This window comes from Sarcophilus harrisii, chromosome 3, assembly GCF_902635505.1.
Source record: "Sarcophilus harrisii chromosome 3, mSarHar1.11, whole genome shotgun sequence".
Lineage (NCBI taxonomy): Eukaryota > Metazoa > Chordata > Mammalia > Dasyuromorphia > Dasyuridae > Sarcophilus > Sarcophilus harrisii.
The window spans coordinates 365,711,400-365,735,328 of NC_045428.1; the positions used below are offsets into that span (position 1 = coordinate 365,711,400).

Genomic DNA, 23,929 nt, shown 5'->3' on the forward strand with positions numbered 1-23,929 from the left:
CGATGTCTTTTCAAATAGTTTAGACCAGGGATTCTGTTTGAGGGTTAGACTAAACATCCAGCGAGATACTTTCTAACTCAAACATCTTTTGGTCATGTGAAGAGGGATTAGACTTGTTAGCTGTGGGTCCAGGGTGGGAGAATAAAAACAATGAGTGGAAGGTTCAGAGTCATATTTAGGAGTGATATATTGATCAAAGATTATAGAGGCAGAGTTGAAAGCACCACAAAGATCAGCTTATCCTGCTTGTCGATTCTCATTTTACACATGAGGAAACTTGAGTCCTCATAAAGCTAATTGCCTTGCTCAAGGTAATAGACAGTAGAATGATCATTCCTTTGAACCCAAGTTCTGATACCAGACCCAGAGCTCTTTCCACTGTACCAAGCTGCTTCTGAGGAAATACTTCTTAACATTTACCATTGTCCAAAATTGTAACAGGCTACTTTGGAAAGGTAAGAGGTTCCTCTCCACTAGAAGTCTTTAAAAAAAATTAGATGATCAATTTTCAATTATGTTATTATGGGGGTTCTTTTCCAATTATGGCATGGACCAAATGACCACCAAGATCCCTTCCAAGTCTAGAATTCTAAGAAATTATACAGACTTTGGAAATAATCTCCTTCAAGAACTTCATTTGATACATTAAGAGATTGAAGACTGGAGTGATGATGGGGTCTGCCCAAGATCACACTTTTTTTTTGGTGGTGGTGGGGGGAGTTTCCAAAAGATTGTACTTTGAAAGCTTTAATAGCTTAAAGCTTTTGAGAAAGCCTGCAAATGACTCCAAGTACACTATTTCTTAAAGATAAATTTAGGAAACATTTCTTAGAGTAAATGTGTGGAATGAGAATTGGAAGGGAGTTCAGAGGGCTAATCCAGGGCTAAACAAGAATCCCTTAATCAACATATTCAAAAAGTGGTCATCCAAGTTTATCTTGAAGACTTTGAGGAAGAAGGAAACTACAATTAACTGTTAGAAAAATTTTATTTCAAGCCTCAATACTTTTTGTAACTCTTTACATTATCACATATTGGTCCCCTGAGACCAAACTCCATCCCTCTTGACAATTCCTCAAATACTTGAGGAAAGTTTTCATGTCTCTTTAAGTCTTTTCTTGTATAAACTAAATATATTCATTTCCTTCAATTTCAAACAGATGATCTTAAAGTCCTTTACTGTCCTGGGTTCTTCATATCCAGGTCCTCTCTTGAAAAATCAAGATCAGGGTTATTTTTACTTTCTGAATCCAATTCTCCCTGTGCAACAAGAGAACTGTTTGGTTCTGCACATATATATTGTATCTAGGATATACTGTGACATATTTCACATGTATAGGACTGCTTGCCATCTAGGGGAGGAGGTGGAGGGAGAGAGGGGAAAAATCAGAACAGAAGTGAGTGCAAGAGATAATGTTGTAAAAAATTACCCTAGCATGGGTTCTGTCAATAAAAAGTTATTATATAAAAAAAAATCTAGATCAGTGTCCTTTCTCAGTGTCCTTCCTTAAAACTGAGCACCAATATATGTGTGCTTAGCAGAGCAGAATACAGAGGGACTATTAGATTCTTAGTACTGAATGCACAGAGCCTCATTGTCTACCATTTCACACTGCTAATTCAAATAGAGTTTGGCTCTGTGGTAATACCCACAAATCTTTTCCAGATTAACTATCTAACCATGTTTCTACTTATGAAGTTGATTTTTTTTTAGCCCAAGTATAAAATTTATATATTCCTTATTAAATTTTATCTTATTTTCAGTCATGTCTTACTCTTCATGAGACCATGGATGATACAATCAATCCTTGCAGTTTTCTTGACAAAGATATTAGTGTAGTTTGCCATTTTCTTTTCCAGTGGCTTAAGGAAAACTTAAGTGATTGGTTCAGGGTCATATAGCTAATGTGTGTCTGAGGTCAAATTTGAACTCAGGTTTTCTATCCACTGAACCACTTAGCTGCCATAAGCCATGTAGCTGCCAGTCTTTCTTATTAGATTTAGCAAAAAATTCTAACCAATCAAAACCATTTTAAATCCTAGCTGTCTCACCCACAAAATTTATCCCTCTAGGTTTTGTGTCATTTTATCCAAGGCACTGAACAAAGTGACTTTTAAAATATTAATTTTGATCTGAGAAATTGAGGTAGAACTGGGGACCAAACAGGAAAGGATTATGAATGTCTAAAGACTGATGAGATGAACAGAGTTCACATTAGGTCTAGACATAGCAGTAGGTTGGACTTCCAGAAAAATCAGTGACCCAGAGAGTAAAAACTAAAGTCCCTTGGCTAAAAGGTAAATGGAAAACAAGAACCACCTGGAAGAAATTGTTGAAACTTTCAATCTGTGCCAAGCTAATTGAGTAATGCAAGATTGTGGGACTTTTCCCAATTTATTCTAGTTACATTTAATTTGTGTTTTGAAGATCTTTTGAATTGAGGAACTAATTACTTTGTAACTGAATGGGTTTTGAGTATACTTTATGACAATGGACATTGTAAACTGTGGAGGGATACCACAGGGTTAAAAAAGGGAATGGAGAAAGGCTATGTTATAAGGGAAACTGCAAGGAAGAAAAATCAATTGTCTTTGACACTGTGGGTCCCCCATGGAACTGAAGAAAAGTCATTCAAGGTAAAGGGAAGTAGGAACCAGAACAGGAACCTTTGTTTTTTTTGCCGAGAAGGGGAGGATGATCATCCTTAAAAGCAGAAATCAATAAAAAAAAAAAACCATACCATGAGTTCAGGTGGAAATATAAGTTCTTGGGTTGGGTCCAAGGGCAAAAATCCTTCTTCTTGGTACAGTTTGGAGCAGACCTTTAAAAAAATTAATCAGTCACAAATAGCAAAAACTATAGTTAATCAGTCAACAAGAATTTATTAAGTGACTTCAATATGCCAAGCGGTGGGGAAACAAGGACAAAAGGGAAAACAACAGTTGCCCTCAGATAGGTTGGAATCCAATCAGAGGAAACACCATGTACTTATAAAAATAAAGACAAAACGATTTGAGGAGTCAGCATTAGGAGTTGAGATCTGGAAAGACCTTCTTAGAAGGTGATACTAAGCTAGTCCCCAAAGACACAAGATTCATTCATTAATTTTTTTTATTAAAAACCTACTAATTTTTGTAAAGTGGTCAGCATGATGTCTGTTTAAAAAAATGTTCCTTCAGACTCATTATCAGACATTTACTGAGCTTCAACTCCATATATGGCTAATAGATAGTGGAGCTTCAGATACACAGATATGTATAGATATAGATATATATACACATGCAGACATACATATAAATATACATTATATTTATCTAAGAAATCTATATCTATGTGTGTGTGTGTATATATATAAATATAAATATATATATATATATATATATATGTTCACAGTTGGTACAATGGACAGGTAATATAAATAAAATATTTTTCATGAGGGTGGGTACTATTATCTAACAAGATACATGGCCATAGTCCTGTTGCGCAATGGAACTAGGAGATTGTGAAACTGCAATTGCTCAAGAAATGGAGCTTGAGAGTCACTGAACTAGAATTGGAAAGTTGGAAGCTTTCATCGTTTTTAATCTTTTCCTCTCTTTTTCATCCTGTTCCAAGTCCTTTTGTTTTAGTCCAACTCATGATAAGAGATAAGTGCCATCTACATACTACAAATGATTTAAAAATAAAGAGAGGAGAATCAGATGGGGAGTGTCACTTACATCATTTTTATTCTCTGATTCATTTTCTTCTTGCTCCTGGCAACATTTCCCTGTTCCTTTCATTTGACAACAAGATGACTCCTAAAGAAATAGCAGATTATTTAAAAATCACAGAAATCTATAGCTAGAAAATAATCACTTGGTTGTTATAGTATGGTTGTTTCTTATTCTTGTTTAACTCTTCATGTCCTCTGTTGAGATTTTCTTGAAAAAAAATGCTAGAGTGGTTTGCCATTTCCTTTTCTAATTCATTTACAGATGAGGAAACTGAGGTAAAAGAATTAAGTGACTTAATAAGTATCAGAGGAAAGCAGATTTGAACTCAGATACGTGAGTCCTTCTGATTTGAAGCCCTCCATGCCAACCACTGTGCCATCCAACTCCCAGTGGATTACTACCAACGACCTAATTAAGTACCCTCCATATAGCTAGGACTATGTAAATAGAGTAGGTATCTAACTATAGAGCAAGATTTGAGCAATACTAGAGAATCTTCCAACCAAAAAAATACTCCCACTTATGAACTGGTAAATCCTTCTTCCACAGAAATAGATGAGACTCCTCCATACCTGCTCATCACTTTTGACCCCTTCCAGTTCTAAGTTCATAAGTCTTTGAGGTTTTTTTTTAAAATCTAAGAACTACTAATGTAGCTCATAGAAGTTGGAATGGATACATAGTCCAAGTGGACAGAGTCCTGGATTAGAGGTTAGAATTTGGGGTCTAGTGACCCACTAGATGTGCTACCTTGAGGAAAGAAGTCAAGTTCATTGATTCAAGTTGATAGATTTTCATACTACCTAAGAAAATGAAAATTAATCTTACAAGATGAACTGGAAAGGCATAAAGTCCCTCCTCTCTTTGTTCTAATTACAAGCAGACTTTATAAGTGATTTTTATTTTACTGTACTTAGTTGAAATTCTCATTGTGAGAAGACGATGGGGAAGTTGTTCCTAGGAGGCCTGAAAAATTAAGTTACCACTGCAAAATGGAGTAAACTAGTTGTTAAGGCCAGTTACCCTAGAAGATAAGTGCTTTTAAAATGGCCTCTCTTCTCTTCTCCATATACATTCCCATCTGTGTTAACTAGAGTCATAATCATAATCATGTGTTGTGAGCAACAGCAATGTCCTATTCAAAGGAAACTTTTGTAACACAACAATATGTACTATTCAGATGACATTATAACAAGATGGCTTCTTCAGCTTCTCTTGACAACAAACCTCATTATAAGAATGGATCTTGAGTACCATATTTCTTAATATTCAGTACAAATAAACTGAACTAGAGATCATCTGTTTTGGGGTTGGTTTTTTTTTAATTTCTAAGGGAGAAGATGGGGTTACCTATCTCAATGATGGAAAGATCTCAATAGCCACAAGACCCCAACAAAATTGAGTTTTCCCCAGAAAACAAAAGTTTTCTACTTATTGTATATGATGTTATATTATTGAATTTGAGAGGTGTTGAATCTATTTCTAGAATTTTTCCATACTTACAGTGCTGAAACTTCTCCCACTTTCTACAATTGGTCTATAGCCAGTACAGCGACACAAGTTACCTTATTGAGAAAGAAATGCATATCATTATAACTCATACTTTGTACCACTGCGTTGTAATATTCCCTTGTCATGAAACCAGGCTTACTAGAAAGACTATGAATTCTATAGAAAATTGCAGAAAGCAGTTTTTTTGGAATAACTCAAGGTTGGTAGGAGGAAGACATTGTAGAGATGGAAGAGACACCAAAGGAAAAAGGAGCAGAATCTTTATATTTTGAGTATAAAATACTCTTCTCAAAATCTTCATCAGAATTCTTTGAAGACTCAAAAATAGACTGCCCATTATATTTGAGAAAACAGTTAGGAAAGTATATTTGTTAATTGCTAAAGTAAGTAAGGCTAACTGAAATACCACTATAAATTGCATTTATAGTGAATATTACATTATGAAAATATAGCTAAGATTAATAATTTACAATCTTATAGGAATGTCTGTATTAATCTTTTAGGTGGTTGTCAAGAAATTCAATTTGTTTCTTAAGGTCATATCCATGAACCTCCAATAATAACTTTTGGACATATTAAGAGAATGGGTTAGATCTTCCTATCAGTGTTATTGTCAATCAATAGCAAGGCAGATAAAAAAGTGTTAGTTTAATAAGTAGATGAATCTCACATCATTGATATGAAATCATTCCAGTGATACAGATAATGAATCATTTATGTCTACTCACCCATAGTGATGGCCTTAATTGTTATATGGTCACTTATTTACCTAGTAATCGACAACTCAAAGAGCCAATAACAAAGGCATGTAGAAGATTACAAATACTAATAACGTAGCAAAGAGTGGAACATATTAATAAATGTTGATTGAATGACCCTGGGCTTCTAATTTTATATCCAATGCATTTTTTTAATTTTTAAAATATTTGTTTAGTATTTTTATTTTTTTCAGTTACAAGTAAAACAATTTTTTTACATTCGTTTTTAAAACTTTTGAGTTCCATAAAAGTCATATTTTAAGAGAAAACATAGGTGATTGTTGGTTGCAATCCTAGTTTCATTGCTCTTCTGAAATATGATATTCCAAGTCCTCTGATCCTTTAATGCAGAATTTAAACAATCTTGTGTTATCCTGACTGTGGCTCCACTATACTTCAATTGTTTCTTTCTTAATGCTTGCAATATTTTCTCCTTGACCTGGAAATTCCAGAGTTTGGCTATAATATTCCTGAAAGTTTTTATTTTGGGATCTCTTTCAGGAGGTGATCAATGGATTCTTTCAGTTTCTAGTCTACTCATCTGCCTTTACTCCACCATCTTGACTCTGCCTCCTATATATTCCATTTTATTAAGGGCATTGAAAATCAACATGGTATAGATAGTGGTGTCAGACTCAAATAGAAACAACCTCTGTAGACCATATGTTGACTTAGAAAATCACAAATCTATGTTGTCATGTTGTACTATATTTCTGTTTGTTTTTTTAAACATTTCCCAATTACATTTTAATCCTGTTTGGGACCTATATGGGAGTTCTGCTTGGGCAGCCACCTCTAGGGATAAAGAGTTGGCCTAAAAGTCCAGGAAATTGGGGTTCAAATCCTATCTCTGAGACTTGTCAAAGGAACATAGGACTTAGAGGAAAGTCTCTAAAATAATCATGTGACAAATGAGTCACTGGTCAGCATGGAAGGAAGTTGCCTATACCAACTAAATCTGAGGACTAGACTCCCTCAAAAAATTCAGTACATTAATTAAATATTATTTTATTAATCCTGATTTTCAAAACTCTAATTGAAAGTTAAGCAAAGACTAACTGTAAATTAACTTTTATAAAATACAGTGAATTCACTGAATAAAATTTATTTGAATGAAAGTGAATAAATTAAGAAAAACTGATTCTTGTTTTAAAAAAGTTAAATAATATGTAGATTTAGATATGGGAAGGATGTTTATGGAAAAGAGGAAAATATAAAAATGAAAGATGCCTATGATTTTTTAAAAGGAAATATATTTTTCTTCTCTATACTATCATTCAAAAGATAAGAGGAAAACTTACCCCCTAAGGTTTCAATCAGCTGCTCAGTGGATGGCTGTGGGTGATTCCTTAGGAGAGTATATATGGACATCACCATTCCTGGAGTACAGAACCCACATTGTGTGCCATGGCCTTTTGCAATTCTTTCCTGGAAGCCAAGAAAATAGTTAATCCTGCCATAACTCTTCAGTTTATAATATCCAAAATATGTTCCTTATTTATATAAGTGTAAAGTATATACAGAAAGGGTATGATCTTCATTTCCAGAAAGATATTTCTCCAAGGAGACTATGATAGCTATTTCATTTCAAATCAGGGGAAATATGGGGCAGATTAAGACAGTAACAACAATATTGGCTTATCCTCCATCCTGTTTCTACGTAGATCTTGGAAGTCCATCAGAAAAAGATCTGTCCATGAAAATAATTTCCAACCCCTTCAGTGTTTAAGCCCTGCTGACTTTAGCAGACTTACTTACTTTTAAGGTATATTCTCTCTTTTTTTTCACTTTCAAACATTTTCATATATAAAATCTTAGCTAGAAGGAAAATACAAATTCCATGAAGGCATTTTCCATGAATATCTTTGTATTTCATTTCTGAACATGGCATGTATATAACATGTTCTTAATAAAAATGATTATATGAATGAATGAATGGAAGATATAATATATACAATCTAATCCCAGACACTGCCCATGTGTCTTTTGGCAAGTCACTTACATGTTTGCTTCACTTTCCTGTTTTGTAAAATGAGCTAGAAAAGGAAATGGCAAGGATCTTTGCCCCACCAAAAAAAAAGCCAAATGGGATAAGAGTCTGAAACAACTGGAAAACTACTAACCAAACTATTTTGTCTCTTAAATTCTCTATTTTTACTATTAATGGGAACAATTTATTGCCAAGTCTTTCCATCATTATTTATATATTAACAGGAATATTGGGGGAAGCATGAGGAGGGAGAAAGAGATGCAAGATGTGAGGAACATCATACTGTCTAAAATTAATATGAAAAGGAAAATTGTAAAAAAAAAATATAAAACACAGCTTTATGATATGGAAGAAGGAGATTTATTCATTATTTTACATGATTTATCATATGATTTAATCAAAATTAATCATCAATAAACATTTATTAAATATCTACTACACATCAAGGATTGTGTTAGGTGCTGGGGATATAAAAGGAAGCAAAAGACAGTCTCTGACCTTAAGGAGCTTACAATCTAATGCGGAAAGCAAATATATACAAAGTAAACTATATACAGGATAAATGGGAAATAATTAAAAGATGAAAAGCACTGTAATTAAAGTGAGGATTTATAGGCTGGTTGATTCCTCCTTTCTATGAACTACATTCACACTTTGTAATTCCATATTCTGATTTTCAGTATGTTTATTTGTATACATATCATTCACTGCCATCATTCCTAGCATCCCACCTTACCCCCCACATACAATTATAGAATGTAAATCTTTTGAAGTAATGGATAATGTTTACTTATCTTTGAATTCTATCACTATTACTGCCCTCACCTTACCCTCAGTTTCTGGGAAAGTATATAACATAAAGTTAGTAAGTACCTAAAAATTTTAGCCAATTGTTTATATGCATGTGTAGTTACATCAAGTATTCAATAACCTAATTGACAATGGACCGTCAGATCACTAAGACTCAGACATAACTAAATTACTGAACAACAAATAAACTTTGTCCTTCTCCCTCAAGTTAAGCTGCCTTCCATTCAGGAGTCTGTAAAAGAGCATCCAACCCTAACTTGTTCACTAAATTACCAGTCTGGGGGACAGATCCTTGGAGAGCCAGAGCCATAACTAGCAATTATGATAGCAGAGACAAGAGAGGAACTCTGCTCTTAGAACAACAGGCCTTTTTGAGAGAAGGACTAGAATCCTAACCCCCATAATTAAAACTCTTAGGCTACTAGAGATTACAGTCTCCAGGATACTGTTGGAGGAACTATCCCAGGATGGAGAGAATAGAAGCGAAGCTCATTTGTGTTTCAGCCATGAAAATGGAAAGGGGGAAAGTAAATGTACCATCTGGTAGCTTTCTCCTTTAATTATTCTTGTCTACAAAGAGTTACCTTTCAGCTTTCCTCTTAGCTAAAGGTCTATGAGTAATGTCAGCATCCTCTGAATTTCAGTGTCCTGATCACCCCATTTTTATGATTCTGTGACAGCACAGGATATAGCAACAATCATTAATCCATTTGTCCCTGAGATTTACTATAAAATTTTTTTTGCTTCTTTTCACATATTAATAAATGTTGAATGAATGACTTTTGAAAGTATTTTAAAATGTCATCCAACATTTTCAATAAACATTTAGAATAATCTCATTTTTTAAGTTTTCAATTTATAGTCAGTACCTTAGTGAAAATCATCTATTCGATGGCTTCTCTTTGGAAAGAAATGTCAGAATTTTAAACATGGATGATTGTTGATCTAGAGATGAAAAGAACTTTCTAGGTCATCTAGTTTAACCCCATCCAGGACCTTATTTAAGGTCATTCAGATAATAAACACCAGACGGTACCTCCAAATTCAGCATCTTTCCATTGTACCAAATACAGTTTATCTGATTGGAAATCTCATTCAGAAGAGGTGAGACAAGCAGGTCTTCTCTCTGTGGAGATCTTGTATAATCCAACCTTACTGTATCCAATAGAAAGCTAAATTATGTCAAATCCCTGAGATTAGATTTTCTCTACAAATCTGCTCATGGTCCATGCTATCTTGGCTGGCATTCTGCCTCCTGGTTTTTCCTTTCATCCCCCATCGGAACTCATGATGTCTTCCTCCTTCTTATAGCTAACTCTTAGGATACCAAACTCCTCTATGGATTTAGCCTGCCAGTCAAGGGCATATTCCAATCTCATGGAGCATTTCCTTTCTCCTGGTTAATTATGAGTTCCACTGAGGAGGTTGTCTTTTCCATTGTTAATTGTTAAAACCCCTCTTTTGCTAACTATATCCTCTCCCAAATCTATTTCACATTTACCACTCCTGATGCCTATTTTACCTCTTCATTTTTTTCAGGAATCTCTTCTCCTAAATAAAGCCCCTTTTGCCAAAGAGGAAGGCCATTGTGAATTCTTCACATGACCAAAACCCCACATTTGGGGTACCTACATCAATCTCATTTGTTGCCAAATCTCAAATACATCACCTGCAACCTGTCAACATTACAGCAATTCACTACAATGCTCGAACAATTTAGAAATTATATGTTTTACATTCAGACTCACAAATACAGAGATAGGTTATGCATGTGTTATGATGTATTCTTACCTGAACAGGGTGAATCCTGGTTTTGGTGCTCCCAATACCTTCCACAGTGGTGACTGCAGCCCCATAGAGGGAACATATGGGAATCAAGCAGGCTGTGACAGAGTAATGCCTTCAGGTTTTACATAAAGAAAAGAAATTTTAGAACAATGAAAGTAGTAATGGCTAATAATGGAGGGGGGTTGAGATCTTAACAGAGATAATTAAAATAGATATAATATTCAAAATCAAAGGCTCATACCTAGAAAGTGCCTCAAGAATCATCTAGAACAAATAAATGCATACCCCCTTGAACAAAGGATTAATCCTGCAGCTAGTTGGCATGATGGATAGAGCATTACCTTTGAAATCAAGAAGACCTAACTTTAAATCCTGCTAAATTATTTCCTAAGTGAATGATTTTAGCAAGTGACTACCTCTCAGTTTTAGTTTTCTCATCTGTAAAATGGGGGTAATAATAGTTCCTACCTCACAGAGATGCTGGGAGGATCAAATGAGATAGTATGTGAAAAATATTTTTGCAAAACTTAGAGCATTTATATAAATGTTAGCTATTATTATTTGCATAAACCTGGTAGATGATTTTTTTCCTGTTATCTTACTATGAAATTTTCAAAAACTAAAATGGTCCCTTTTTCTTTTTTTGTGTTCATCAGGTTAACATGGGCATTGCCATTCAGGTCACAAAGTTATTTTTGAAAGTATATCATCTTCAACCAATGAAGATCCAGAAAAATTAGGCAGGAATTCAAATAACAATAACCTCAAGAGTTCCTTAGCTGAGGGGCTATTATCTTCTTCCTATACTCATTACCTCAAGGTATACATATGAATTTCTCTTTCTCTGAGCAAAAGAATGATGCAAGCTAAATCTGTTCTGAATTTTATTCGCCATTCAAAGGAGCTGCTGGCAATAACAGTCCCAAGATTTTCAGATACCATTTCTACACTGCTACAAAGACAATCATTTAACATGGATTGCAAAACCTTACTCCTGATGAACCGTTTCTGATATACCAAGCAAGGTTTTTTTCTTTTGTCTTATTGTTTTATTCCCTATGTTCTATCTGTCTGTCTCTCTTTTGTAATCTGGAAATCTAAGGGACAGGTTTCATTTCAAATTAGAGTAGAGAGACGTAGGTTTTCTGTAAACTAGGTAAAGATATATGCCATAAGATCTTAAAAATGAAATGCTTTGAAAATAATAGACATATATGTACATGTTCACTCATCTACATATTGTTTGTTATGTACATATGTACACACATATACATACCTGTGTGTGTACATTTATATTATCCCTTCCACATTATGGGGGTTAGAAGCACAGCACCCCCACGATCTGAAAAATCCACATAAAATCCTCTGACTTTTCCTTCATACCAGAGAAGGTCTGATTTTTTTTTTCCTTTTATAGGGTATTTATAGTATCTTATTGTAAAATTTAGGTTAAGTATTTGGTTATATATGCTGTGTTATCTGCTGACTTTCACACATACACACACACACACACACACACACACACACACACACATACACACATTTCTGTGTACCTACATCTGTGATTTCCTTAATATAGGGAACACTTGGTGGGACAAATCTACAATCTCTCTATAACTTATAATTTTAGTGTTGCTGGAAATAGTGAAAAACAAAATGACACAGCCAATATATATATATCAAAGGCAGAATTTGAACCAAGATCTTTTTGACTATCTCTAGAATCAAAGAATTGCATTTATTAACTAATATCTGATCTAGGTCACTTAATTTCCCTGTGTCTCAATTTATTCTAAATGCATTTGCATTAGAAGGTAGTTTTTCAGCTTTAGCCCTGTGATCCTATATAATAACATTTTCTCCATATAATTAACCAAATACCGGATTTTCTTGCTACTGGAGTCATATCTTGATATCATCACTGTGCAGGCCCCACAGCTTCCTCCTCCACAGCCATATTTGGTTCCTGTTAGACGGACTAGAAGAAGGTAGTCAAGGAAAAGAGGGCTGACTGGAATATAGATTCTCTTTCTATCAATTCTTACCACTATGATGCCTTGTTATTTATGCAAAGAAGGAGATATAGTTTTCTGAAGTTTCCCAGTTATCTCACGCATAGAAGCTCCATATTCAGGGACGGGCAATTAGAATTTGGGATCTTAGTACCTTAGATTTCCTTCAAAAACCACTTGATGAAAACCATTTGGCAAGGACAAAAATCAATCTTCAGTTACTTCTTTTTAAAAGACTGGCATGAATCGATAGATTTAGAAAAACATGGAAGTACTTGGACTTATAAAGGAAGATGTTACCCAATTTCAGAGAAAGAGAGGACAAAGGAACATAGTCCTACATACACGAATATGAATATATATTTGTATAAATATGTATGACTATAGAGATCTACATATGTGAATGTGTATGTATGTGTATATGGTACATATGTGTATATATATATATATATACACACACATACTATATATAAGATATATATGTATATGTGTTGAAATTTTTTCAGATACCTAGATATCTTAAATCATAATATAGTTATCATTTGCAAACATGTTTGTGGAGATAATATAGAAAAATGAAAATGATTTTGGAATCAGAAGAAAAAAATCTAGTAATATCTATACTCCTTACTAGTTGGGTGACTTTGGACAAGTCATATTCCCTCTCTGAGCTTTAGTTTCCTCATCTGTAAAATGGAGATAAAATGGAGATTCTTGTATTAACTATCTTTTTAAAAAATTTAATTACAAAACTTTACACATTGTATATGTGAGATGTTATTCTATTCTCCCTATGAGATTATATGTTCCTAAAAAAAAGGAGCAATACCATATTTATCTTTGCCTCTCCTTCAAATTTAGCACAGTTATTGTATTATGTACTCAGACTATCAGCCCTGAAACAGATTAAAATGCAATTTTAGATTGACAAGTTCCTTAGTAGAAGAATTCGAGAAAGGATAAGTGGTGACTGTTTTGAGCCATGAAGCCTAGGACACTCGGATTTAGGATGAATGAGAAGTAGGAGAATTATAAGGGATTCTAGACCCAATGTACTGACAGGTGTCAGATTTCTGGCCACTATTAGCTAATGAGAATGGGATCATCGAGTCTCACAAACAGCTTGTCTCTTTTTCTCCTCTCCCTCTCTCTTCCCTCTCCCTCTCCCTCTTCTCCCCCTCTCTCCTCTCTCTATTCTCTCTCTCTCTGTCTCTCTCTGTCTGTCCCTGTCTGTCTGTCTGTCTCTCTCTCTTTCTCTCTCTCTCCCCCTCTCCCCAGACAGCCCCTCCTTTACCCTTTCTCTCCCACAGGTGTGCTTAAAGCATAGTCTCAGCACCAGTTATGCCAATATGACTGTTCTCTCCTCCCTTTTCTCAGGTGGAAGAGACAATGACAATGGAAAACAGCCTCAATTCTGGGGGTCATGGGTATAGCTTGTCCCAGAGTCTGCTACTGTGTGCTTAACTCTTTCTCCCTCTTTCCTGTTCTTTTACCTCTGTTCTAATAGATGCAAATCAACAACTCCATAACCCATAATCTTAAAGTCACCTGAATTAACTGACCCTTGGTTACAGAGACAAAATTTAAATCCAGTTCTTTCTGACTTTTAAGGCCAAATCTCTATGCTGTACTATCCTACATATAACACATATATGTTTATGTGTATTTATCTATATCTATATATAAATGTGTGTAAAATACATACACATATATATATCCATATAAAAATATAGAGATATTAGATGTTTTTCTATTCAAAATAATCATTAATCCATGAGACAATAAAGAAGGTAATTTATCTCTATTACTCCCTATTCCCCTGTCCCTCATAAACATCATCTTCAGCAGTTGCTCTAATCTCCCAAATAAATAGAAAATATCTTCACTAATTCCTTGGCCTTCTGCCTGAGTATTCTGACAGAACAAGGAGTCCCAGAGCTGTTAAGTCAGTTCCCCATGATCGGTGCCAAATTCTCTGGGAGTTGTTACACAATCACTGCTAGGTCATTTCTATCAGATTTCATTTCAGGAGAAGAAAGGAGAATAACTAAGAAGCTCAATCATTTATTTTTTAACGAAATCTAATCATTTAATTTTTAATGAAATATTCAGTTAACTGTATGAAGCTACTCAAGCAAACATTGCATGCAACTCTCATTTACTTATTAGTAAGCTTTGAAAAATACAGTCTTATTTTGAACAAATTGCTGGAAATTGTGTCACATGTTGGATTTGCCATTGAATGAATTCCCTAGATCATTTTCATTTGAATTTGGTCATGCATTCCCTATTCAATGCTTAATAAATGAAATTTTTAAACCAAATGTAAGACATTACATTTATCCTTATTAAATTTCATTCATCTTATTAGTATAACTTTGCATGAATGGTGTCTTGAAAAAGAACTTTGTGCTTCAGGGCTCCCAATTGACTGAAAGAATATAGAGCATGATATTAAATCAAAAAGGGACTTCATTTGATTGCAGATCTCCAGGGAGGGAAATATAAAACACACACACACATACACACACAGAGATATGAACTTTTAAATGGTGGCTGAGACACTGTGTGTGCGTGTATGTGTATGAAACCAGCCTCAAAATATTCCTAGTCTTGCAATACTAGAAGTGGCACCTGATTTGATTGATTGATTGATAGTGGCCCTCCTCCTGAGTAGGAAGATTTTCACTCTTCTGGTTTGAGCTGAAATCTTATCAAGATTTCCTCCTAGCTAAAGAACTCACTTTTTTATTCTTGAATGTTGAGTGATATATTTTAATCTGCAGAACTTCTCACATTTCTGTTTGTTGTTTTGCTTGGATAAATAAATGGGCTTGCTCACTACTTAAGGCAAATTCTTTTTCATTCTTTCTTTTGTTTAACCAATGTTTGATTTTAAAAAAAGTAGGACTAAACTGTTAAGTGCAAGCTGTGGGTCTCTCTTGCTCTTTAGAGAAATCAGGAAAACAACTTTCCTTCTAAATCATTGTAATTCTAAATTAAATATATTGGAGGAATGACAGATAGATATTATTCCAGTCATATATCCCTTTTAAAAATTGGAAAGATCACTTATCCTAAATCATCTGCAGTTCTGGATCCTGCCCAATCCCAGACAGGCTGCTGAAAGTTTCTGGTCCCATCATACTTTGCACTAAGGTGGGCCAGACTTTAGATCACATCTTATCTATACCAACCACAAGGTATATGTCTGTGTCTATACCTACCAAATCCTAAGCCTCAGGAATACCTAGGAGGTTACATTTGCTCTCTCTGTTAGGATCTGTAGTTCCCTTGAGGTAAGGTGGCCTTGTGCTTATTACCTATAATCTGTACACTTGTATAAATATGAGGCCAATGGTTTTATTATTCCTCTTCTTGTTTATTGTCTCTTAATAATTACTCTTCCTTTTCTACTAAAATTCTTCTTCCCATATCCTGCCTGTGATTCTCTATGGCATCTGACTTGATAGATATTTCCTTTTCTCTACTTCATTTTCTGTTTAAAACTCTTGTAATAAGATTTGAAGTCTCCAGGCAAATAATTTTTATTGAAACTCATTAAATGTACTATATGCCTAGATAAAAACTCATCTTCTCTATATCTTAAGGCATAGTCCAGAAATCCAAATCCTCTTCCTAACCAGGCATTCGATACCAAGTAAGAGCCTAAGGAATTAGAAAGGTCAAACCGATAGCATCTTTAGCTTTAGCTTTTATTTCATAAGAATTAAGCATAGTGAACTTAGTTTGATTTCTTTCTATTTCACTACCTTGTATAGACATATTCATGGATTTCATGAGAATGTGGTCAAAAAGGTAGTTTCTCATGGCAATTAAATTAGTAAAAAAAATAATTAAAAGACTAGAATCAGTCAATGTTGGAGGGGATGTAGAAAGACTTGCATACTAATATTATTGGTATAGAGAACAGAGAAATGATTTGGCTCAACTATTCTATTAAAAAAACTGGAATCATAAGAAAAATCACTAAAAAAATCATATCCTTTGACTCAGAGGTACCAATACTGGGAATATTGTTATTCTTATTATTTGTTGTTGTTGTTCATTCTTCATTCTCAAAAAGGATCCACGATATCAGGAGGGTAATGTCTTGACCTACAAGTAAACTGGACTTAAGTGAGGCAGAGCTGTATAAAACTCATCAGTCTCATTCTCTCCCCCAAAGTCATCAGAATCCAATGAAAAGACATAAATCAGGAGGGTTGGCAGTGGCTCCACAGAATGAGAGACATTGGCCTTTTTAAGCTAAAGTCTTTCCCAGTTCTGTTTGTCGTAGGCAACACCTTTCAGTGATGAAAGGCTAGGTAAGAATGGAGATAAAAGATGGCCTAGTTCACCTTCACAAAAGAATCAGTCTAGGAGGAGAAGACCCTCAGTTTCTGGCCAGAACAGAAACAATTTCTATTTACACCCATTCTGAGCCACCAGAACCCAAAGAATCACCAAGTGAATCCTGGGGTGGGATCTGTTCTTGGCCAGTCAGTGAGAGCCAGAAGGATCTGGATTTAAAGGTATTAAAGTAGGCTCCATTTCAAGCTCTATGGACTTTATTAAATCCTGGCTTTTCAGAACTATATTTCAAGCTGAGACAAAAGAGTCAATTGGCAATGGTCATATATAAAGAGTCAATTGGCAATGGTCATATATATATCCCTGGGCCTCTCTCTTTTCCAAAATATTCAGAGTCGCATCTTCTGTAATAGCAAATACTATTAATGAAGTGGTATCCATCAACTGGGGCCTAGCAGAACAAAGTATTATATACAATCCCAATGAAATGTTATTGCATTGGAAGAAAAAAAAACAATTATGAGAAATTCAGAGAAAATGGAAATTCTTTTATGAACCAATGCCAATCAAAGATAGCAAAGTCAAGAGAACAATTTACACAATTATTTTAATAATAAAAATGAAAATAAGCCTAAAAGGAAGAAACAGGTAGATTAATTGTTTTGACCCATGTAGGAAAAAAAGACAATAAAACTCACTGACATTCTACTGGCACCAAAGGTGCCCAACTACAGGCACAAAATACTATAAATGTAATCAATAGGGCATGTTAACTTTATTGTTAAACAATTGTTAGATATGTTAACTATGTTGTTTTGGATTATTTGATTGGGTATGTTGTTGTTTCCTTGGCTGTTATAAGAGTATACAATGTGGGGAGAAAATGTATTAGGAAATTACTGTGGCATAAACATAAAATACATCACTAAAACAATTTTTAAAGTATTAAAGGATGGTCACGTATCAATAGTTGATCCATGGAACATTTAGGGAAACACAAAACCAGAACTATAGCTATCCATTGTCTGGATATATATATCCATATAAGTTTGAGGAAAGGCAAATACTCTTATCAAAAGTTTAAAATTGTGGGGTAACGATGGCACAATGGATAGAGTACCAGCCCTGAAGTCAGGAGGACGGCAGAGTTAAAATCTAACCTTAGACACTTAATACTTATTATCTGTGTGACAATGGGCTAGTCACTTAACCCCAATTGCCTCACACACCAAAAAACAAAACAAAACAAAAAAAAAAACAAGTTTAAAAATAACTTTACCAGTAGGTAAGGCTCATCTTGAATCAAGAACCTTAGAGTTTAATTCAACATTTGTGAAGTTCCTGCTAAGTATAAAAGCCTTCTAGCTAAGACCCAGATCATATTCCTTTCTAATTGTGTAATTCAGATTTTCTTTTCATTCCTGAGCATGATTAGGGTGCTTTCTGGGGGGAAAAAAGTCTACTATGATCAACTGTCTCTAAAAACTAGAAGGGTTAAGGTTGCTAAGTGATAGAACTCTGAATATAGAATCAGGAAGGCCTGATTTTAAATCTGACTTCAGATACTATGCAACTCTGAACAAGTTAGTTACTTAACTGCCTCAGTTTCCTCATCTGTAAAATGGGAATAATAATAGCACTCACTGCCCAGGGTTGTTGTGTGGATAAAATGAGATGACATTTGTGAAGCACTTTACAAACTTTAAGGCACTATATAAATGTGGCTATTGACCACCTAAGATCTTCAGACTATTCTTCTGGTGTCAAGGAATGTTTCTTGGCTTTTGATTACTTCATTTTTTTTTTTTTGATGACTTCCAAGGTCCTGAAAGAATGGACTGACTTGGGAATCCCTTCTTACTTTACTATAGTTTCATTTATTATCAGTCATAACAAGAGAAAGAATCTGATGTCCCCAGGTATAGCTTTCTCTTACCTTGGTCTAATCTGCCACTACTACCTCCTTCCTCTCCTGCTTTGCTATTTATGCTGCTTTAATTTCAGCCCTTGAGTCTTGGGTTCCCTTAAGATATTGCATTGTCACTAAGGTATTAAGCAAGGAAAATGCAAGGAAAGTGTAAGTCTTCCAGAATTTTTTGTTCGACTTTGTCATCAAAGTATATAAAAGTTCAATGTAAAGATAGCCCAATAAAATCCATAAACAAAAGGATACGCTTTTTTCTCAAGTAGAACAATAAATTTATTTCAGGGTCTGCATTCTTCTCAATCACCTATGTAAAGGAAATTATTATGCAAAATTAATTGAATTCAAATTTAATTGAAGAGTTTTGGGGTTTTGTGGGGGGATTGGTGTTTTGTTTTTTTTTTGCAATAGTTCATCCCATTGTTTTGAGGAGGGGAGATGGGCAGGGGGCGAGATTGCTCTTGTTTACCTAGTCTATCAAATTACATGCCTCCAAAAATGAAATTGCATAAGAGGGTGTTGTATTTGGCTTACATTCAACACATTAGGTGGTAACCCAAAAAAATTCAAATTCCATATTGAGACTAATCTCTGAGGAACTAAAAGGTTTTAAAATGTTGTATACAAATGTCTTTGTGCATATGTCCTGGGGTCTCCAAGAGAAGAACAAGGGAAGGGTTTGAGTGAGTTTTAAACCAGCAAAAATCATGTTATATTTTCTCTGTCCTTTAACTGAACATCTGAAAAGTTACAGAGATTGGTGATGGTAGTGGTTGGTATTGTAATGTCCTTTTAGCCCCTAAAGAAATAATAAGACAGTAAAGATTGTAGGCACACTCAATAAAGACGACTTTTAAAATACCTTTAATGTGCATTTAAAATACAATTCTTCATTTGATTTGGCAATGTTAATTACTCAGAAAACTTGGAGGTATGAAGAAGTGCTGATTCCCTTAACTTAATTCTGTAGCTTTGTATAACTTGTTAATGATTTAATTGTGCTATGCAGATAGAATGATGTAGGAACTAAAGAAACTTTCTATGTGAAAGTGAGAAAGGACTCCCATGCTTTCTCTGAATTAAGAGAGACAGGTCAAGTCAGACCTCTATAGTTTTTTCTACTTGCTCATTTGGGTCAGAAATTCTGAAATTGTAGAAGATTTCATCTCAGGAAAAGCTTTAAGAACTTGAAAAACAAAGAACTTCACCTTAGTATACAATAGACAGTTCCTTTTCTAGATCTTAAGAATTTTTTTTAAAGTTAGAGCTTTAAAAAAGTAAAAAAAAAAAAATCTGACCCATTTTTCGAAGTGCCAAAAAGAACAAGGAGTGAAAGTTACAAGTGAAAAATGTGTTCTTTTCTACCTAATCCTTTAGATAAGATATTCATTTATCAGCAGGACTTCTCTCACTGACAGTCTGGTTTTTTTGTTTTCTCAAAAAGCTTGTCAATAATAAGGCCTTTGGGACTTTTTTCCTCCTTTTTCTTAAAATACTGCTTGAGAATTTAGAAAACTTCCAGCAATGTAAAATCAAAGTGTTTTTTTTTTCTTCTTTTCTTCTTTAGGCTTTTAGTTTTGCTTTTGGATATATTTTAATAACCTGACTGCATAATCTCTGCATTCTGCCATTAGTTAAAAGAAAATATGCTAATACAGAACTTTCCCTGCTTCAGAAGGGTAGGCCAAAGAACCTAAAATTCCCAGAGCCCCACAATGAGAAGTTCAAGATCACTACTCAGATGAATGCAAGAACAAGCCCTCACAGAAATGCTTATATCTGTACATCTTAACATCCTCTACAAACAGAATGAACATCTCCATTTCATAGCCAGAAAGAGAGATGTGAATTACTTAAAGTCACATAGCCAAGCTGAGGCTTACACATTCAGGATCTACCACTTTTTCAATTCTGGCCTCACTTGAGCTTTGGAAAAAAAAAAAAAAAAAAGGAAAACAAAGAAATATTTTAAAAAATCACTTCTGCTCTTCATTATCCAACTTTTAACAATAATGACAAAAAAAAAAAAAAAAAAAACTTACCTTTCTTCCATTCACAAAGAATATCAGTGCATCTGTCTTCTCGGAATGAGACATCCTGCCTCCCAAACCAGATCCTAACAAATAAATTAGCTAAAAGTCAAAAGGTTCTTTTAAGAACCTGATCTAACTTAGCATCTGCTATTGTGTCAAGTCAAGTGAAGAAATGTTAACCACTGATTAAGAAATAAACAACCAGACTGAAGAGATTTCATATGTTTTTGATCTGCTCTCTTGAGTTTCAATAAACCAATCACCTCCTGTCCTTAAAAAATCTCCCAGCCCTTTTCATTCCCCACCCTTTTTTTTTATTTCCTCTTCTCCTAAGCAAATATGAAATTTAAAACTTAATTCTTACAAAAGGCCCACAGCTTCCTGCCTTAAGGTAAAGTTATTACTGTTATATTCCCAGCAGTGAGAAAATATCGCAATCAGTAGTATGGAATTGAAATGACTCAGAACACTAAGCTAAATTGTATCATGGGAACTACGTGCATTCAGTTGCATTTCTACTGGTGCTAAATTAGAGAGATTATTAAACCACCATGTAGAACTGTGTTTAAAAGCATTTAAAGACATAAAATTAAATAATAAAAAGATTTTGTAGTCAAATGGAAATATGGCCTAAGGATTCTGTCTGCAGAACCCAACTAGCTCAGAACAAATAGCCACCTGGGATGCTTTTAGGTTAGGTTATTTCAAGTACTTTTATTTTTTCATTCAACAATTTTATAACTGGTTCAATATCTACTATTAGGATTTCTTGTTTTGATTTTCTGTTGCTTTATCTAGTCAACTGCAAATATCTTTCATATGTTTTTATATTGAAATGCTAATTATTATGTTAAAATGATTAGTTGTGTTAATTCAGGATACTTAGTGATTGTTCATATATTTGTGGATATATCTATTAATGGCAAAACACAAACAAATATCAACAAAACAGAAGGAATATCAGCAAATATAATACCTGATATTCTTCTTATGGACATATAACAAAATAGATTAATTGGTTAATTTAAATTAAAAAGGTCTGTTATTTTGTTTGATTGTTCACAAAAATATTAGTTGAGTCTAGGTTCCTGATATATGTAATTTAAATATGAAAATTCAAATAACTTTTCACTTTCTGATAAGGACAAATGGCTCCCATTACAGCAGGACATATAATAAAGAGAATAACAAAGAATAAATGAATGATCATGAATAATATAGATGTAAGCAGTTTCTTGATCAGGAGTCTCTTAATTTTATTATTCAGTGTAATGGACATTGCTTGGCATTTGATCTTTTGCTACATGAATATTTATGTTGTGTTTTATATATGTTTACCTTGACAGGGTGTGGTCCCACCACAGGCTCTGAACCTTAACTGACTGGACTCTATTCTGATGGAACCTGACCCCAAAGGGAAGAAATAAGGATTTTTTTTTAATTCTCTCTGGCTCTTTATGCCCTCACCCCACAACAAAACTCAATGGAAAAATCTCTGAAAAAAAAGTTGAAGTACAGTTTTTGTCTAATATGTTTGCCAAAAGTGTTGACAGTCCCTTTGATAAATATATGTACAAAGTAGTAATTAGCCATAAAACAACTATTTATTCCCTCTATCATAAGAGAAATGTTTAAAAGACAAAAATTTCACAAGTATACATTGATACAAACTTAAAACATAAATTATAATCCAATTTCTCTATTATACTCTCCTAGGTTCTTCTTGGTTCAGTCACCAGTCCTCTGACACAATCCATAATTATGGGCCACTGAAGTATTTGAGTTTTGTTTAATACAATTGAAGTTTGTTTGAATGCTTAAAATTCTTTGTAAATTAAAACTATCATAATAACTGTCTTCCTACCACCAATTCTTATAAAATTAACTCATTTTCTTGGAATTTTAGCCACTAGTTTGTATGATGCATAAATAGCTCTGGGAGGATAAAATTATAATTAGAGGACATTATAATAACATAAGATTTGAGTATAGAAGGGTTCTTGATGAAACAATAAAGGTGTGCTGACTGTTCTTGCAACTTGATACTTCTGCATTTCCCCAAGTGTATTATCTTGAAACAGGTAAATTAAAATAATGACATTATATGTGTTCTCTCTCCCACTAGAATATAAGTTCTTTGAAAGCAAGGAATGTCTTGCTTTTCTATTTGTATCCCTAACACTTTGTACACAGTAAATATTTAATGACTATTTTATTCATTCATTTATTAAAACAGTAAATGCTAGTAACAATGACCAAGTGTTTCTTTTTATTAAATGTATATATTTGGCACAGATTCATTTTGAAATCACTGTTTTTAAATAAGATAGGGAAGACAGGATTCATCTCAAATTTCATTGGCAGTCAATTCAATTAGAAGGTGATATCTGTGCAAAAATCCTGTTTTGCTTGTAGCTATGAGGTGGAACATATATGCTCTTATCCATACTTTTAGGCCAACTGATACTAAAGCAATGACTCAGAAAGGAATTGGTTCAAATGAGGGAAAAATAGTAGTCTACTAATGTTGGATATGCCACTGATTTGCCCCAAGCTGGAATATAAAGATTTGTACAGAACATTTATTAAAAAGTTAAGAACTCTGATTGAAAGAAAAAGTCTTATGAAGTCTTAGGGTTATTTTTTGTTTTTATTTTTGCAGTCATAGAAGTGTTTTTGGATATGTCTCTTCATGGGAACTTTCCATATTTTACAGCTTCATATGTAATATCAAGCATACTCTTTCCATGTAGGATTTCAACAAATTTAGCCTATTATTTATTTTTATGTAGAGTTCCAAATTATAATTTAATTTAGTTGGCTCTTGAGCATCCTCTCTCCCAAATAGCAACTGAATTTTTTCCTTCCTTACTTTCTTCCTTCCTTACTTTCTTCCTTCCTTTCTTTCTTTCTTTCTTTCTTTTCTTTCTTTCTTTCTTTTCTTTCTTTCTTTCTTTCTTTCTTTCTTTCTTCATTCCTTTCTTTCCTTTTTTTTTTTTTTTGCTGAGGCAATTGGGGTTTAGTGACTTGCCTAGGGTCACACAGATAGGAAGCATTAAATGTTTGAATCT

General features: G+C 34.0%; 1 protein-coding gene across 1 annotated transcript in view; it reads right to left on the reverse strand.

Moving 5' to 3' along the window:
* LOC100921509 (aldehyde oxidase 3-like) overlaps positions 1-21,109 on the reverse strand; it is an 83,896-nt gene extending 62,787 nt beyond the window's left edge. The window contains exons 1-8 of the mRNA XM_031960221.1: positions 20,868-21,109; positions 19,075-19,132; positions 12,457-12,553; positions 10,579-10,687; positions 7,289-7,415; positions 5,221-5,282; positions 3,721-3,801; positions 2,742-2,822 (exon numbers count right to left, since the gene is read on the reverse strand). Of these exons, the coding sequence (XP_031816081.1) occupies positions 2,742-2,822; positions 3,721-3,801; positions 5,221-5,282; positions 7,289-7,415; positions 10,579-10,687; positions 12,457-12,553; positions 19,075-19,132; positions 20,868-20,921 (669 nt within the window). The 5' untranslated portion in view covers positions 20,922-21,109. The remainder of the gene's footprint in view (positions 1-2,741; positions 2,823-3,720; positions 3,802-5,220; positions 5,283-7,288; positions 7,416-10,578; positions 10,688-12,456; positions 12,554-19,074; positions 19,133-20,867) is intronic.
* Positions 21,110-23,929: the final 2,820 nt, after the last annotated feature.